Source organism: Temnothorax longispinosus, chromosome 7 (genome assembly GCF_030848805.1).
Source record: "Temnothorax longispinosus isolate EJ_2023e chromosome 7, Tlon_JGU_v1, whole genome shotgun sequence".
Lineage (NCBI taxonomy): Eukaryota > Metazoa > Arthropoda > Insecta > Hymenoptera > Formicidae > Temnothorax > Temnothorax longispinosus.
This window is the reverse complement of record NC_092364.1, coordinates 17,370,094-17,388,294: the sequence shown is the minus strand read 5'-3', so window position 1 is coordinate 17,388,294 and position 18,201 is coordinate 17,370,094. Positions and strand designations below refer to the sequence as shown.

General features: G+C 36.1%; 2 protein-coding genes across 16 annotated transcripts in view; one reads left to right on the top strand and one right to left on the bottom strand.

Moving 5' to 3' along the window:
• Positions 1-8,173, top strand: part of LOC139816621 (echinoderm microtubule-associated protein-like 2) — a 39,534-nt gene extending 31,361 nt beyond the window's left edge. For 9 of the 11 annotated variants that reach the window (XM_071784246.1, XM_071784244.1, XM_071784241.1 and 6 more), the window contains 7 exons: positions 252-509; positions 887-1,024; positions 1,229-1,345; positions 2,064-2,087; positions 2,482-2,569; positions 3,688-3,914; positions 4,049-8,173. In XM_071784246.1, the coding sequence (XP_071640347.1) occupies positions 252-509; positions 887-1,024; positions 1,229-1,345; positions 2,064-2,087; positions 2,482-2,569; positions 3,688-3,914; positions 4,049-4,174 (978 nt within the window). In that variant the 3' untranslated portion in view covers positions 4,175-8,173. Of the gene's footprint in view, positions 1-251; positions 510-886; positions 1,025-1,228; positions 1,346-2,063; positions 2,088-2,481; positions 2,570-3,687; positions 3,915-4,048 lie in introns of those variants that run through there. The other 2 variants (XR_011733045.1, XM_071784247.1) reach the window with 2 other exon arrangements.
• The window catches only part of LOC139816626 (uncharacterized), a 105,865-nt gene continuing 88,081 nt past the window's right edge, over positions 418-18,201 (bottom strand). For 2 of the 5 annotated variants that reach the window (XR_011733048.1, XM_071784254.1), the window contains exon 3: positions 421-557. Coding sequence is in view for 1 of the 5 variants with exons in the window: in XM_071784254.1 (XP_071640355.1) it covers positions 479-557 (79 nt within the window). In the remaining 4 variants the exon portion in view is untranslated. Of the gene's footprint in view, positions 558-13,370; positions 16,830-18,201 lie in introns of those variants that run through there. The other 3 variants (XR_011733047.1, XR_011733049.1, XR_011733046.1) reach the window with 2 other exon arrangements.

Here is an 18,201-nt window from a genome sequence, read left to right as displayed (position 1 = left end):
TGGTAATAAGCACAAAGATCCAGCCTGACCATAAAAGGCATATTTCTATTAGGGTAAACTCGGGTAAAATGGCCATTGAGGAAAGATGCATGGCCAACCCATGTTCTTTCAATCTAGCTCGCCATGAAACATCGAATGGAACATGAGTTGGCCATCTTTCCTCTATGGCCATCTTATTCGAGTTTACCCTACTTGTGTTATTTTCATAAACGGTCAAGATTACTCATTAGATAATAAAATTTGTCTGATAGATTGAGGATCATTTCGGTGGAATTCGAACGCTCTCGGAAGGAAGGGGCACTCAATTATTAATCGGCACGACGAGGAACTGCATTCTCGTTGGCGAGAATGACATGGGTTTCAATCCCGCAATGTTGGGTCACGCCGAGGAAGTTTGGGGACTTGCGGCTCATCCGACTTTACCTCAGTTCGCCACTGCGGGACACGACAGATTGTTACAGATGTGGGACAGTTTAAGTCATACCGTAGTGTGGAGCAAAGACATCGGGGTATGTAGCGTTTGTTTATCTAGTAGCACACACTCTGTTCCCGTTATCCTGCAAACAACCAAAAATGCATTTTGAGAAATAACAAAACTTGATTATAAAAACTTTAATTAATTAAATCACGGAAATTAATGAAATAAGATAAGTAATGTTTCCGATTTTTTTCATTTTGTAGAGAAATATACGGAAACAATTGTTTTTTACTTTATTAATTTTTATTATCATTTTTATTAAAAAAGATATTTAAAGATATGATTTTTGGTATAAAATAAAATATATTATATTTAATCAATTAAAATAAATATTATAGTTTCTTCTTATAAAATCAATGTGAAATAAAAAACAATAAAAAAATGCGTTGGTTTTTATACATTGTTTAGGAGCAAGCACAAAGTATCGCTTTTTCGCCGGATGGTAGTATCATAGTCGTCGGCTGTGTGTCCGGGAAATGGTTGGCAATTGATAGCGAGACGCGAGAGTTGTACACACACCATAGCGACGGTTCCGAGCCTATTCAGGTACGTTTATATAATGTTGAATTATGTAATTATAGCTTTTTAAAATGGGTCGAAATAAATGAAAACAGTTCGATCTTATTCAATCATATTTGACAAAACAATTAAATTAAATGTTTATGACAGCATAGTATGATATCATAAAAATTTACAACGAAAAATTGTTTTTCAATTCGTACTTTGTTACATCGTGCTTATGGTTTTTAGGTCGTTCAATTCTCGCCCGATAGTTCTTTGCTTGCTCTCGGCTCCAGAGATAATTACATTTACATTTATCAAGTGAACGAGGACGCGACCAAATATAGTCGAGTTGGGCGATGTATGGTAAGTTATTGCAAATTAATAATAATTTTCTATTATCTCATTACAGCATCAGTAAAATTCTTATATTTTCTATGAATATTATTTTTTAATAAAACCATTTTAACACATTAAACAGAATATTTTTCATAAACTTAATGTTATGTATCTCTATTAACTCTAAATGTATTTTTCATGTTACAAGTTTCGTTATTATAAATTATTATATTTGTTTAAAATTCCCTTATATGAATTGCATAATTTTATCCTGAAAATTTTAATTTATCTTATTGTAACATACTTGATATTACTGAGTGTGTTGTAAATAATGTAAATAACAGACTTAATGTGTGTACATATTTTCCCTATAATGAATAATTAATTATAAATAGCATTCATTAATAACTCAATAGCTTTAATCTTTCGATAAAAATAATTGCCTTACCAGCAAGAAAAATATGACATTTGTCATCTATTAAGTTTATTTCCATTGTTTTTTAAAGAAATCTAAACCATTTTTCTTCCATTACATTGTATATACTACTATGACAATTATTAAAAAATAATTATTTAAATATCCGTTTCAAAACTGTAAATAATTGGGAAAATTATTTGTAAATACATGTAATTTAAATAGTTTTATCAAACTAATGACAAATATGACGAAATACGTTTTATCAGCCATTTCCCGTAAACATTCTTAAGCCTAATAATATTCAATACAATTCTTTTCCATTTCTAGCCAAAGCGGATTCGAAGGCACGGAGTAAGACTTGTGTTTCGGCCACTCGGAAACGTAGAAAGGACGTCGCGTTGCGCACGAAATTATTTCAAACGCATCTAATTTCTCATACAATTAAAAAACGTGACGCGACGTACCTCGCTTTAGTCTCATACATGATCGTAGAATATTGTTAATTACACAGTTAAACTTCCACTTAACTTCTTAGCACCCGCACGCACGTTAAGCATTGCTTGCATAAAGTAATTACAATATGATAGCAGATAGATGATAGAATTGTGCTGTTAATTTGCCATATAACACACTGATTATCTAATATTCTATAGCTGGCAACAAGAACGCAATATCTGTAACTTATTGTGATAGTTGATAACACATGTACGTACAGTGTGAACATATGGATTTTTCTTTATTGCAGGGACATTCCAGTTTCCTAACTCATTTGGATTGGTCCGTGGATGGTCAGTACTTACGCAGCAACAGCGGAGACTATGAGCTGCTTTATTGTAAGTAAAATAATTTTTAATAATTTAATGTAATTGAGTATAATTTGGGATAAGTTAAAACAGAGTAAATAAAGAAGGAAAGAGAGTATAGAAGATAATTACTAAAAAAGATCAAGAAAGGATGTCCGTCACATTGTCATAACATGTTCAAACATTGTTACTAGTATGACTATTGGATACTGAAGCAAATGAAAAATATCGATTTTAAAAGACTACAGAAACAATGTACCTCGGGATTGTATTTTCTTTGTTTTTCAGATCCTTTGTGCTTTTATACTTTCTCGGAAAATATTTTCTAGGACTGCTCAAGAATAATTTATGACCATATCTAAGGACGTGTTCCGTTGTTTATCCTTGTTGTTCACCTAATGTTAAACAAGGATAAGATGCATTATGCGCATCATGCGAGTAACGAAACGCGCCCCAAGACTGATGCTCAAGAATAATTTATGACCATATTTAGTTTCTTGGATGTAAGGGGCTAGTATTTTAAATGATTGAAGCTCGAAGTTTTCTCTCTATATATTTGTGCTTTACAAATAGAGCATGAATTCTTGCCACCTGGGAAGTTTGAAATGTTTAAATGTCCGAAGAATACCCTTTGAAATTCAAGATTTTTAATCTTCTCTGCGTTTTCTCTTTATCTCATGAACCTTGGAATGTTTATTTTCTCCATATGGCTTCCCATATGGTTACTTTATCTTTAAAAAAATAAATTCCTTGAAGATTACAACGTCGTTAACGAAGTAATTATTTGACATATGCGAACACATTTCTACCTTTCGCGCTGTAGAGCGGCGGGAGTTCGGGTTGAATAAAAGAAAAAAATTCTAAAGCTTATAAGACAATTATAATATGAAATATACAGCATAATACAATTATTGTAGTATACCATATAGATTATAACTCTTATAATTTGTCGATAATTATAGCTGCTAATAACGGATAACTTTCTTATCCACATACAGGAAAATAAGAAAAAATAAAAATGTAAGAAAATGTGCACCATAATAACCAGCTGTTATAATAAAGACAATGGAGTAGTAATAATATATATATCGCTCTAAATTAGGAATATAATGTTGCACATCTGGCATACGACTTTCTCTGATTTTCAGGGAATCCTGGTGTATGCCGTCAAATTCCACAGTCTTCGATGTTGAGAAATGTTGATTGGTCAACCCATACCTGCGTGATATCGTTCGAGACAATAGGCATCTGGCCGGAAGGCGCAGATGGAACTGACGTGAATAATTGCACACGAAGTGGCGATGGCAAGCTTTTAGCTACGGGTGATGATTTTGGAAAAGTCAAATTGTTCTCTCATCCAGCGTGCCAGCCGAAGGTAACACTCGAACTATTTTAAATTATTTTATATTATACTGAACCTTTAAACTCTCATTATTATCAAAACTTATCAATAAGTATTGCATATATTAAGAAGTATAAAGATCTTGCAAATGAAATTTTCTATTTCAGTCACTATACCATTCCTATGGCGGCCACTCGAGTCACGTAACGAACGTCTCGTTCTTGCAAGATGATTCCCGATTGGTATCAACTGGCGGCGGTGATACCAGTGTTCTCCAGTGGATAGTAAATTAAGCGAGTCAATTTCGAGCGAATGATTCTTAAAAGTGCACTTCAAGATCGAGTTAAGGAGATAAAAGAATGTTAACGTGTCGTGATTTAAAACTAAAAAATGTCGCACGAATTACTTAATCGACGACTTAAGCATTGTGGCTTTTGTTCTTGAAAGAGTCGACGAGGGAATCGTCCTAGCACCTCGATTTCCCGACATTAAGATATCGTTCGCCGCGTGATGTATTTTATCATGAATGTTCTTAAGAGGATTCCACTTGTTCAAGAGCGGGAGATTAACCTGACGCCTCGATTTCTCAATACGTTTGTCATCAGGCGGAAGATATTCAAAGACTTGAATATATACTCTCGCATGTAAAGCAACTCAATGCACCGCGTATGCGGACGTGTTTCTTTCTCGTGTCAGTATGTGATATAGCACCGATATAATATTTTCTTACACTGTTGGAAAATTTTTGTAGGTTTGTTAAAAAAAAAATCCTTGTTACAATTTTTTTTGTGTAAAATAATCAACACATACATGTGTAGATTTAACATATGCCTCCTATGTTAATTGAACTAAACAAACTTAAAATGTAAAATTATTAAAATAATTTAAAGAATATGTTAAAGTAACACAATTTGAATGTATTTATTAAATACATGTATAGAGGTGAGCGTTATATAAAATTAAACTTACTATTTCGATTTTAATTTGGATGCATAACATCCAAAATGGCTTTGTTTTTTATACTCGAATTGCGCTTCTTTGATACTCGATCTGTACTCGGTGTCATCTTGGAGCTGCTATTCCTGACATCATGCTTTAGCGATGCATTGCGAGATGTAGACGGAAGGTTTGGAGTAGTTGGAATCCCAAAAGAGCTTGCAATTTTATTCACAATCGAATGTCTTGCACTTCCGAATGATCTTATCTTCGAACTCTTCTTTGACGAGGATTCTTTAACGGAACTTTTGCTTTCTGTCGGAGTCTTAGATAAATCGGTACTATACGGAGATAATATAAAAATGCTGTTTTGTTTGTTTGATGATTTTTCGATCACTGTTCGGGCGGAACTGGAATTGGTTCCAGAATTCGATTTTCCTTCGTTGTGAATATGCTCGTTTGAATGTAGCTTAGATTTGTTTATCTTCTTTGATGAAACTTGAGATTTTTGATCGAGCTCCAATTTCTCATCGGGTGATTTCATCGTGGTGAAATTATCTTTTGAATCAGTTTCGTACGCCAATTCCGCTCTTAAACTTTTACTTATTCTTACAAGCCTTTCCGATTTCCCTATTGGACTCATCCTCGGTGTTTGTTCAGGAGTTATATACAGCGTCGTATCGTTTAACAGCATCGTGGATTTGTTGTACAGTTGGCTTACTTTCATTGTTATAGGTGGAGTGCTAAGTTGATTCGAAGTTTGTGACGTAACATTGACGGGGAGTGGCGTCGATGTACACATACCATTAGATAGTTCTAGAAATCTTTCTTTATGCAATAGATTAGAATTTCTTCTATGGACACTTAGAGCTCTTTTATTAGTTATGCAAGGCGATGGTAATTTATTAAATACATTCAAATTGTGTTACTTTAAGGGGATGCTGGAGTGACGGCCGAACTTCCTCGATGTCGATAATGTCAACATTTCTAATTTTGTTTTTCCTATATCTGTCTTTGTCTAACGAAATGACATCTGTCTTTGTTCGATTGCTGCGCCATTTCTGCTTACTAGCCTGCGTGTATATTTTTGTGGAAAATATACACGATTTCTTCGAAGCTCTAATTTTTTTCCAGGCTTTCAATCTCAATTTCAACGGTACGTTATTGTTTGTGCACGTATTCTGAAGAGTGGGAACATTTCATTTCGTACATATAACTTATATAACTGTTTATATTAGAAAATATGGTTATGAGGGGTGACAGCATTTTTACATTTTTTTTTCAATTATCACTAATTTTTTATATTCCCACTCTTCATTAGTACCTATGCTTTACTCCTGTTAAAGGTTTTTGCGATCTATAATGCCGTTTCAAAGAACGAGCTCTGACTGTTTTTGTCGGTAATTGTCCCCTGTCCAGGATCCCTTAACATATTCTTTAAATTATTTTAATAATTTTACATTTTAAGTTTATTAAATGTGTTAAAATTTACAAAAAAAGAGTGTTGATTTTACTCTATAACAGAAGTGGGAATAAAAATTTACAGAAAAAGAATGTTGATTTTGTCTTACAATCTTAACTTCAACATAAAAGTTATGTTAATTGTACACATAATTAACCTCAAATTACGATCAGAACTACATTTCTTTTCTGTTGAAATATTTTAACATAGTATCGGTGTTACCATTTAACACATCCATATTATGTTAAATTAACACAAAAATTTGAGTGGACCGTTTGGGACATGCGATTTATGTTATATTTAACACAAATTTTCCAACAGTGTACCATTGTGTCCAACATGCACAATATTAATGGACAAACGCCTGTATGGACAAGCGATTGATATGATTACTCTGAGGGCGACTTTCGACGGTGCATTTTTTGTTGATATTATCAATTATTTATGTTCATATTATTAATGAAAAACACAGAAATGAATATTTTATATGGCGCTTTACTGTAACAAATCTTTTTGTTTATTTCTTATTCTTTGAAAATGTATTCTAATATTTTTGGAAGTCTTTCTTTTTCTAGAAATTGATGGTAATCGCGAAAATCGTTAATTGATTAACATGAAGAACTTTATTTTATTTTTAGTTGCTTTCGTATACATGTACGAAGAGCTCAACGAGTGATCTTTATATATTTCCGAATAATACGTAAATGGATGTACTTTTTTATTTTTGTGAAAATGATGCGTACTCGCGCGTACATGATATATCGTACATTAATTAACGAGTATAGATTTTGAAATAGAAACTGTTAAGCCCCTTGCACAATAGGCGATAGCGATAGCGATAGCGACAGCGACAAAGTTGCCGACAAAGGTATAGCTTTGTCGGCAACCTTGTCGTTGTCGTTATCGCTATCGCTATCGCCTATTGTGCAAGGGGCTTTATAATCAAACAATTGCATAGATAGAGCAAAATAATTACCTCGCTGATATTATAATATATTATAAATTAATACATTACATGAGGTGATTGAATTTTATTCGAGCAAAATCAAATATTTGATATTTGTTTCAAGATACAGAGAACTTTTTTATTTCATTTATTAAGCAAGCGCGATATATTTTACAGATATTGTGCTATACTATTCCAAGATTAAATTACATATTTGCAAAATTTGATATATCGATTCGTAAATGAACTATATGCTTGCACGCACGTACGCATAGGCATGCGAACTATTCTTGAAATCATGTTAATTGTCCTAAATATATTCTGAATGCGATAACGCAGTATTGCGAGAGACCTAAAGACAAATCTCGGAATACGTTCACAGAACGTACGAAAACTCGTCGTGAACCGGAGAACCGAGGCTTCTCGCGGTCAGAAGCACAAAAGTGAAGAAGGTCGGAAGAAATAGCCCCTAAGCGCTCGCGAAGGGTCCGATTTGGGACCTATAACCGCGGGAAAAATAAGCAAACGACTCACAGTGCCGTAATATGCCGTCCAATAGAAAAGTACGTAACATAATTCGCAATTTGACGAATGTGCTTTCGACGACGGATTTTCTCACGACAAAGGAAAAAATAATAAGAGGAACGGACGATGAAAGAAATACTTTTCGGGTGTACGCCTATCACGTGAATGTACATATGAAAGAGCTCGCGTCATAGCGTCCCTTCGGCGCGTTTCATATACATATATATGCCTTCTCTCCTTTACCTCCCTTTTGGCATGAAATATTTTACCAAAGTTTAACAGAACAAGGATAATCACTTTATTTTCACTCATCGTCAACGTGTAAGATATATCTATATATTTTATTTATGTTATACGGTAACGTGTATGCGTATACATCATGTGTATGTACTTTCAATAGATAATAAATCATCTTCAATATAACATCACGCAATAATATGAATTCGCTGTATAAAATAGCTCTATTATTAATATAGCTAAGAGAATTAATTACGGAGGTTCCACATTCAGTTAGCTAAATGTTTGCAATATTAATCATTTAGCGGTAAACTCGAGAAATAAATTGCAGCGGATTAGCATGAACTCCTTCAATACCAAGCTTATATTTCATCGACAGAGACTGCAGACGCGTGACAACGGACTGATAGCAGAAGTCAAGCAAATATGCTGTTTTGTAATCCATCTCAATGGAAGATTCAGCTAGCTATATTATTTTTTACATTAATCATGCTTATATTTGACTAAATACCGTAAATAGTTTCGTTATTTCATTGCCTTGCAAAGTTTTCGTAAGAAGATTGTTCAATTTTCTGCTATTTTCTTTTTACATAATTACTTCTTCAGCATTTTTTGTTACATCAAGATTACATGATCCATAAAAATTATTCAAATTTAAACCTTAATTTTACTGGTACAGACAGGTCCAATGCCACATGCTGAATAATACGAAAAATCGCACAGAATCAGAGCGGAACGACAGTGAAAATATTTGGCCACTAAATGAAAGTGCATGCTGCGAAAACAATTATATCGTTTCTTAATATACTCGCTCCGCATTCGTGACACAGACAACCCAAAAAAGGGAAATATTTAAATCTAGTATATGCTATTAAGATGCTATTCTGTCCATGAAAACATTAAGCAATATTGTAAATATAAAATCTAAATATTAAAATTATCCAAACGTTCTGGATTAAACAGTTTCAAATAGCTTGATTATAAATTTTATGAAAATGACAATCATTTAAGTGAAAGTATTGTTCTATTGATGAAATTTTTAATCGAGGTTATAATCAAATATTTAAAATGCAATCGAAAATTTTATTTTTTATATTACTGTTATTAACATTGCGTTTGCAACATTAAAATCATTCCTATTTCGGTTTGCTCGAGCAGTTGAGTCTTGCATTGATATCCTTGACGTAGAAATAATCTCCAAAAAATTTCAAATTCTTTATAAATGTTTCAACGACGATTTTACAGCGACACGTTGGGAAAGACAGCGCCCAAGTACGGTTTAAATCGAAAGCGGTGAAAGTGCTGGGGCGTTTAATACCGATCCGTTAATCTTCAAGGTCGTAAGCGGGACCGAAAGAAACGCGACGAAAAAGGTCAAGGTTGCGTGGGAACGAAAGCGTATCCCAGTTCGCGGAGGGAATTTTCCAAATCGATCGCGTCGCATTCGAAAAGCCGTCTCAATCGAGCTCTTTTCGCGTCGAGCACCTCTCTCCGGCTGGGCTTACTTCCCGAAGACGTGACTTCCTTCCGCGAGCAATGTTGAATTTTTGTAACGCATCCGGCATCGACAATCACTTTCGCTTCGCTCACTTTCTTCGGCCTACAGTCGAAGATTGACAATACTATTAGAGCTACAATACTGTTAATAATTTCTGCGAATAAAGTAAAAAATGATTAGGTCAGTCACATCTCATGGAAGAGAGCAGTGAGAACATTAAATATTTAATATGGACAAAAATGCGATTATTGAATTAAACGTAATGTGTCTGCAAATTGAGGAGAAAACTTGTGAGATAAAAGCAATTGATAATTTCTTCCGTTTAAATAAATAGTAAATATTAATTTAACAAATTTTTTTTTAGTTTGTTATCTACACCATTTATCTAGCACACTTCATAAATATTATATTTGAATAAGCATTGCATCTAAATATGAACATATGTATGATAAAAATACACCGCGCGTCTTTATTTACAATCGCCGTTAAAATTACGCGCTGCCGAGAAAACGAGATAACCTCGGGACAGCGCGGCAAAACTAAGACGGCCACAAGACGGTCGTAAAATTTACGTTCGCGCGAAAGAGAAACTTACAATATTGCCGGCGTAACGATCGACGCTCGGGACCGCTTGCAGGAGGCGTCGGCCGACATTTCTTTTTCACGTGATCACGAAAATAAATTTCTAACAGTGACACGAGAGAGTTTGAAAATGTCACGGAGAGGGAGAAGGGGGATTTACTTCGCCGCGTTCCTTGACAGGGTCCCCGAAGTCACTTTCGAAAATAACTTCGTTTACGAGAAACGACAGGATCGAATTCGTTCGCTGCTTTATAAATAATCCCGCTTTGTTCGATGACGTGTACGTTGCCGACAGCCATGAATGAACGTAAACTCGCGAGCTGTTCCCTTCGTTCGCTGCCGTAGCCGTACATACATTGTCATTGCCGTTCACTTTTCGTCGTCGACGGGTGACCGATAAATTACGCGTTAATTAGTCCCTCGCGTGAGACGTGTAAAAGGTGCACGTGCAAAAATTCATAACCGATCAAGAAACAAAACAATTTTCTTAAACGTAGGTTATTGGAAACAGTTATTTTTGTAATAACCATCTGCAACTATTTAATATATAAAATTATATTTCATGTGTGCCATATATACAGCTTTAATTTATTATTAACAATAACTCAAGGGATTCATAAGCAAGAATAAGAAAATAAATAAAACAGAAAATATAAAAACGATGTATAAATTACTAGCTGCCGAAATATATTCAGTAAATATTAAAACTATTTTTATTATGTATTCAGCATATTTTGAAAATAACTTTTATATACATATATTATATTTATTGCATAATGTTATTTTCGAAGGAATAGTTCGAATACATCAGATATTCAGTCTGACGTAATAATTATATCTGCAGTCTGGGAATGAATGCAGCGACAAGATGAAATTCGGATTTGTTATACCAATAAAGACCATTTATTTTTTGATCGAGGCAAACGAGATTGCATTCTAAAAAATGACGACGACGTTATGCTTCTCAGATTTAATTCGAGCCGATCGAGGCGGTCTGTCGAGCAGTTTTGAAACAACACATTGCCGTCTCGCCGAGCAGTTAAGCACTTCTGGATCCGCTTGGCCATTCGGTCGTTCAAGTCATCGATCATGCTTAATTGCATCCATCGTCCGCATCGCCGATATCACCCTGTCATGCGCTAATACATTATGCACGTCTATCGATCGAGATTCAAATAACGTAGCAGAAAAAAGAGAGACAAAGAGAGAGAGAGAGAGAGAGAGAGGAGCGGGGGATATTTAAAAAAATATTCAACAGTCATTTATCGATGGCAGCTGTTCCAATTTAGAGAAGTGAAATTAATCGATGCATTGCGAAAGAAGTGCAACGAAAAAAATCCCACCAAAGATGATGTCATGATTGTGCCTCGGTTTATGCAAGTTTCGGACTCGCAATAATTCGTGCTGAGAGCTCATTATCGCGCGGCGATTCTTTTGCTTCGCATCGCGTCATGCCTTAGTAGAATTCGCACGATTATATAAGCGGACGCATTGTGTTTCCTCCGCCGAAGAAGAAAAATCGTGAATTCTGACCGACCGATTGAAAATCTCGATAACGCTATTTTCAGATCAATCGTTTTAATATGTTGTAGAACGAAATTGTATCACTAAGTTTTCACAAAAAAACTGCTCAATTTCTCTATTACTTTAATTCTTACAATAATTACTTCTTCGTCGTTTTTTTCTTGTTACAAGCAGATTATGATTGGCGTGATTCATAAGAATCGTTCAAATTGCACCGCTTTCAAATCTTGATTTTACTGGTACAGAGAGTCCAAAGACACATGCTGAATGACACGAAAGATCGCAGAATTAGAGCGGAAACAGTAGTGAAAATCTTGCGCCATCAAACGAAAGTGTACGCCGCCCGCGAACACAATTCTATCGTTTCGTCAATTCTCGCTCGGCGTACGTGACACAAATAGCTCGAAAACCCCAAAAATAGTCCAAGAGATCTATAAGATGCTGTCCATATAAAACCAAAATAATATTTCCATAATTTTACATTACGTAACTTTAATAAGTTAAATCACAGTGATACATGGGAATTTTATTTTTTTCCATTCTTAAAAGAGGAATATAAAGTTGAGACTCGAATCTAACTGTTGCTCTTTTTTTACGATGCTCGGTCATCTCGATGCATATATATGTATATATATATCGTACGTCATTTCGTATCGTGAACTGCTATCACCGTATGTTTTGACAATTCGTATGACGAATGAATTAATGGTGTGTAAGTTTATCAATAGATGCTAATAAGCGTTAAGAATTCATATTCATTAATTAAATCTTAATTTAAACTCAAAAACATTTTTAAAATTTTAAAATTCTAAAAATTAAATCTTGAAAATTAAAATTTTTGGAATACAAAATTTAGATTAAAAATTTAAGAATTAAATTTTTTAAAAGTATATTTTGGAATTGCAGAATTCTAATTTGCTGCGTGAGCGCCAATGGTGTTCTAGTGTAATTAAAATATACATTGAGTGCATATGTTTTAAATTTAATTAACACTGTAAGTTAGTAGTTTGTGACAAATTACATTTTTAAGTCCGAAAGAGGAAACGTATAATGTATTACATTTAAATTCATATTAGCACGGCAGAACGAGACGCCTTTCCTCAATTCATTTACCGAGATCTGGAACGAGGCATTTAATGGCGTACAGGCTGAGCGATAAAAATGGTTTCTCGTGCGAAGTTGTGTTCAGCCAGTCGGAAGGAAAAGTAACCGTTTCCCACGACGAAAGGGTCGATTACATCGAATCTGCTCGAGCTTTAAAGCAACTCTCGTTCTCGCCCGGTACACGTGTGTTTACCCACCATCACGCATGCCGACGCGTGTACGTGTATACATTCATAATGAAACTTAAGGGTATATTCACAGTAAGAAATCTTCTCTTCATTAACTAATTTGTCCTGGGGTGTAGCTGCGTACCCTATTTTTATAGAATATGTAAAATGTAATAGTACGAAAATGTATGTGACAAAAATAAATATAAAGTCGAGTTTATTTCTATATAAATTTCACATTTATACTCTTAATTATTATTAATTTTAAAAAGGAAAAAAAATTAGGTAATAGAGAAACCTAATAATCAATTGAAAAACATAAATACGCGCGTGTCGTGATACAGCTAATACGTTTCCTGAAAGAGATTTAAACACTGCTAAACTTATTTCAATCGCCTTCAACAGTTTGGCTCCTATTTGCCGCGAGTTCTCTTCATTACTGAGACACTTTTTTTTACTATTGTATTATCATTAAGAGACTCATTCTTTGTGAATTGCATTTGTGTACCATTCTCAAATCTGTCGGAGCGGATTTCGCTTAAGGAACGAGTCGAGCAATCTACTCAGGGAAAGTGCTGTCCTACTTGTGTGCCCACCACCGTTGTACAGACAGCACCGCACTCACTATCGTCGCACTATAATGCGCTACCATTGCTAATGTGGGTAGCACTACTGCACACCGCGAGACTGGTAGTTGCAACGTCACGAGCGAACGCACCTATGCGAGGCACTCGTTCGGGACGCCTTTATGTAATCGAGCGTGTATAACGTGGCGCGAGCATATGTCGCAAGATTTCATGAATGAATCGCATGACTCCGTGCCTATCGAAACCGATCGACGATGGAGGAATCGCATACCTTTGCCTTGATAAACTTGGAAAATAATATACAGAGAGGTAACGTAAAGTATCGATGAATGATCGGTGGCTAAAGCTATATAGTGTTCAGCAGTAGATGATTCTGAAGTTGGCTCTAATTAGTGCACACGATTGCATAGATGATTAATCGATTAATGTAATTATATTTCTCTCATGTATCTCATATTTTCAATTATAATTTCTAATTTCTTCTCTGAAAAAAATCTCGAATCCTTTTACATCTTTGTATAATTTTTGCTATTTATAATTGTATTGCTCTCTATGTATATTATTTACATCTGATAAAGTGACAGCTAAATGTGATATGTATAGTTAATATTTAAACTATGTAAAATTATACTTGCTAAACCAACATATTCTTTATTTAAATTAAATATTGGAAAACACATATTAAGCGGCTATATATTTTTTTAGTATTAGTATCATCAGATATCTGAAAAATATTATCTGCTGTCAATTTGTTAATTACTATACAATTAGATATTACACAACTTTTAGGTAATTTGAAATTGAGCACTTAATTTTGATACCCACAAATGCAGTATTTATATAGTACCTTTAAAACCAAGTGTGCGTTTCAGAGAAACGTCTCGAGATATTTCCCGCGATCTTCTCGTTACGTTTCTTCGCGGTGCAATCCGAAGATCCTTTTGTATCGGAACAACACGAGCTCGCCGATTATCGTTGCTCTAATCGCGGGGCACTATGAGTCATGTAATCCGGTATTCGTCCCGCGGTACAAAATATTTTATGAATTAATGCATGAATAGGTTCGCCGGGGTGTAACGAATGCGCATACGTTATATTCGCCACGCAGGCCCTCTCGTTCCGCGCCCGAGCTTAATTTTAAACCGCAGAAACTTGCGAAACACCGCGGAGATACGGTTGCCGCTTTTCCAGGAGTGCGGCGACTAGCTTTTCGCCTTTTATTCCAGGAAGATCTGTTACGTGGAATAGAACAAATAAAAGATTTTCGGAGGCGGGAAAGCGCAAACGCGGAGAAATCCCGGTTAATTGGTCGAGCACCGACGGACGAGACTATTCGTTAGCTCTCAGTTAGACATATTCAGATATTTTGAACACCAAATACGTCGCTGCAATTTCCCCCCCCCCCGGAGGCAATAAATTTATAATATTTATTATTATTTATTAGATACTATTTTAAGATACGCAACGACTTTCATGCTGTTTTCTCTCCTTCTCTTTAAAAGCGGAAGGCTACCAAGAAAGTCAAGAAAAATTATTATTCAGAAAGAAATTAAATCAATCAAGTATATCTTAAAATCAATATAACTTTCCATCATTATTTATGTCTGCTTCTTATATTCTTAAATGTGCGACTTAACATCGTTCGTTAACTGTCCCATACATTGCGTAAAATGTCCCATACATTTAACTGCGAATTTTTCGCCACCTTTTCTACCACGTAAATCTGTATAAGTGCCTACATAATGATCGATAAATATTGATGGGCGAAATAATCGATCGTTCCGGAACTAATTACAACGCCACTTTCCAATTACTTTTTAATTAAATGAGACACAGAAAATAGGATGGGTCAACGTTACACAGTAAGTTTTATCCGGTATATAACGCAATTGCTCGTAAACGGATGACCATTAAAGATGTTAATGGCTCGTTTGTATTTATAAATATTCAGTCCTTTTAATGTATATCATTAGCGCTTAACGGCACAGATCTCGCGACGCGTATAGAATGCATAAAACGCTAATAAAGCTTTAATACGCTCCTCTTTTTTTTCGCTCGTCATAAAGTTATTATTGCATATCACCGTATGCGCGCCCGCGCCCGCGCGGCATGCATATTTACGCGAAATGCAGGATGAAATCGGCGCAGCAATTAAGTAGCCTCTTTCTCCGCGATGCGGACGAATTAACTGTACACGAAAAGCCCGCGATATAATTATGGGGTACGACGGGCGAAACGTTGAGTTTCACGTGCGAAACGTTGAATAGCGAGCCGACTCCCTGCTACATCTCCATCTTGACACTTTCTTCAACGCGGTTTATGCAATCGCGTCAGTTTTCGTGTACGGAGATCCAGTGGGAATGGGCTGTTACTCTACTTGCAACCGACGCAATTAGCGCGTTCTCTAATTACACGAAAAATAAAATGCGTCCGTTATACGGCGAGATAGATGTTTTTACGGAAACTATTACGGCAATATTGCTTTCTCAAAGAGACAATGAATACACGTTACAGAATTAATGTCACTTATCTGATCTCGATGATAAATGTTAGAAAACTACAGGGAATAGCACTTTCACAATGATAAGATATTAATAACTTGTAACACATAAGCCATTAGAAATTAAAAGTTTTTAAATAATTTAAAAAATTAAACGAGTTTAAAAAGATTTACAAAAATGTTTTGGATGATGGATATTTGTCAAATAACGTTCTGTGCGGCATAAGCAGCATTTCTCATATACATCTTAGTTTTATCTGCAATAAGTTCACGTGAATAAAATAAAGTTTTTTTTATTCAAAGTTTTTAATCCTGAAGAATTGCTCTGCTTCATCTTTAAACTTTACAATTAACCCCTTCATTTTCGGCGCTCAGCAGGGGCGACATTTTTAACTGCGCGAAGCGAAAGGGGGGCCTACCGAGCCAATTAGAGGAAAGCTTCGTGTGTCGCGAGAGGGTAAATATAAATCTCACGGGATGCGCATTGCAACCACCGAGACGGTAGCAGGCAACGCCCTTAAAAGCGGAGCGAAAACGATGGTGATGGCGACAGTGGCGGCGACAGAGAGGTTCCCTCGGTGGAAGAGGACGCCACGGCGGGCGGGATGCGGGTCGAGGCAGAGGGGAAGCGTAAAGATAAAGAAGAAAAAAACGAAGGAGGATACTCTCTTGGCTTCAAATCAAGGACCAGACGAACCGGTCTACCCCCGTCCGCGGGATGCGTCGTATTTTTTTTCAGCCTTCTTTTTCCCCCCGAGCGTATCCTTCCTTTTTCTCCCTTCCCTCTCGGTCCCCCCCCTTTCCCCCGACTCCAATGGCCCCATCGACCCCTCTTTTCATCTCGTCGGCCGGATTCTCGCAGGTGTCCGAGGCAAGAGATGCCCAAAAGTCACGGCTAAGATGGACCAGATTCAAGATCCTCGCGTTGTTATCCTAGGAAGGTGGGAGGAGAAGGGAAGAATTGGAGAATCGAGTCTCTCGCTGAATGATTCGCCAGGATTCATTCGGTTGATTCGATTGATAGAAATAAATTTACGGAATCTCTTATTTTTTAAATATTTGTTGAAATAAAATCACTTTACGCTTACTGTATTTCATTTGTATATTCTACTTGTAATTATAGACCTCTTGCTATGGAATTAAAGCAATACGTACAAAACGAATGAAGAGACTGAACAAAATTATCAATCAATATAACATTTCTTTTTAATCTTGCCAATAATACGAATCATCTTTTTGCGAAATACGAAATCTCCCTATAACACTATTATTATTAACATGACATACATTGTACACTCGATACACATTCTGCGGATGTGCAATTATATGTTTTACAATAGAGTATAATAGTCTTCGAAACATAAACGGGGTCTCTCAGAAAACCTAATTTTCTTTAATAACACCTCCTGTCACGTTGTCCTGTTTCGGTTGAATATTCGTTGCACGCCCACTTAAAAGGACAATTTCCCCGATCGTGAGAGTCTTGTGGCGAAGCTCGCCTTATTTCTTTTGCGAATCGCAAACGCGCGCTCACACAGGTGATCGAACTCCGTCAAGGGTCGCGCGAGGATCCTCAAGGAGAAGGAAGAGAGGAACGCCTCTCCCGTGAACGCTTTTTGCTCCGCGAAGGACCGCCCCTCGCGCAAACTTTTTATCCCTCCCTTATGACTCGGTAATTTAAATTTTCGAAGCCACATCTTCGAGAGACAGAGAGAAAGCGAGAGAGAGAGAGAGAGAGACTTTTTGCGGCAAATGAGACTCACGCGCGCGTATTTTGCTTCGTCGCGCGACATGTTCGCCAAGATCGTGTCTTTTCATCGCGATCAGGATCCATCGCGAGCCAGAATTTACTTCGGAAATCCTCGCCCGAAGGAAATCGCACGACGTCCAAGACGTGTGAGAGGAATAACTAAAGAGCTATCCTCGATTCGAATGCGAGACTGCAGCGCAAAAGGCGAAGCGAATCGTCGACGGTCTTCTTCCTCTCTCTCTCCCTCTCTCTCTCTCTCTCTCTCTCTCTCTCTCTCGATGTACGATTTTATTCTATTCGCGCAAATATATACCTGGATCGACGAGTTTAATTTTAATGGCGAGTTCTTTGAACTAAAATTATTCTGTTCTCCACGCAATGTCGAGCTACAGGTAGTTTTAAAATTACAAACAAATGAGACTTTTTTTGAGATCTAAGCTTTTACGATCAAATAAATTAAAACCTGTTCGTGTCATATGGATTCCAATAAAACTTCCTTTCT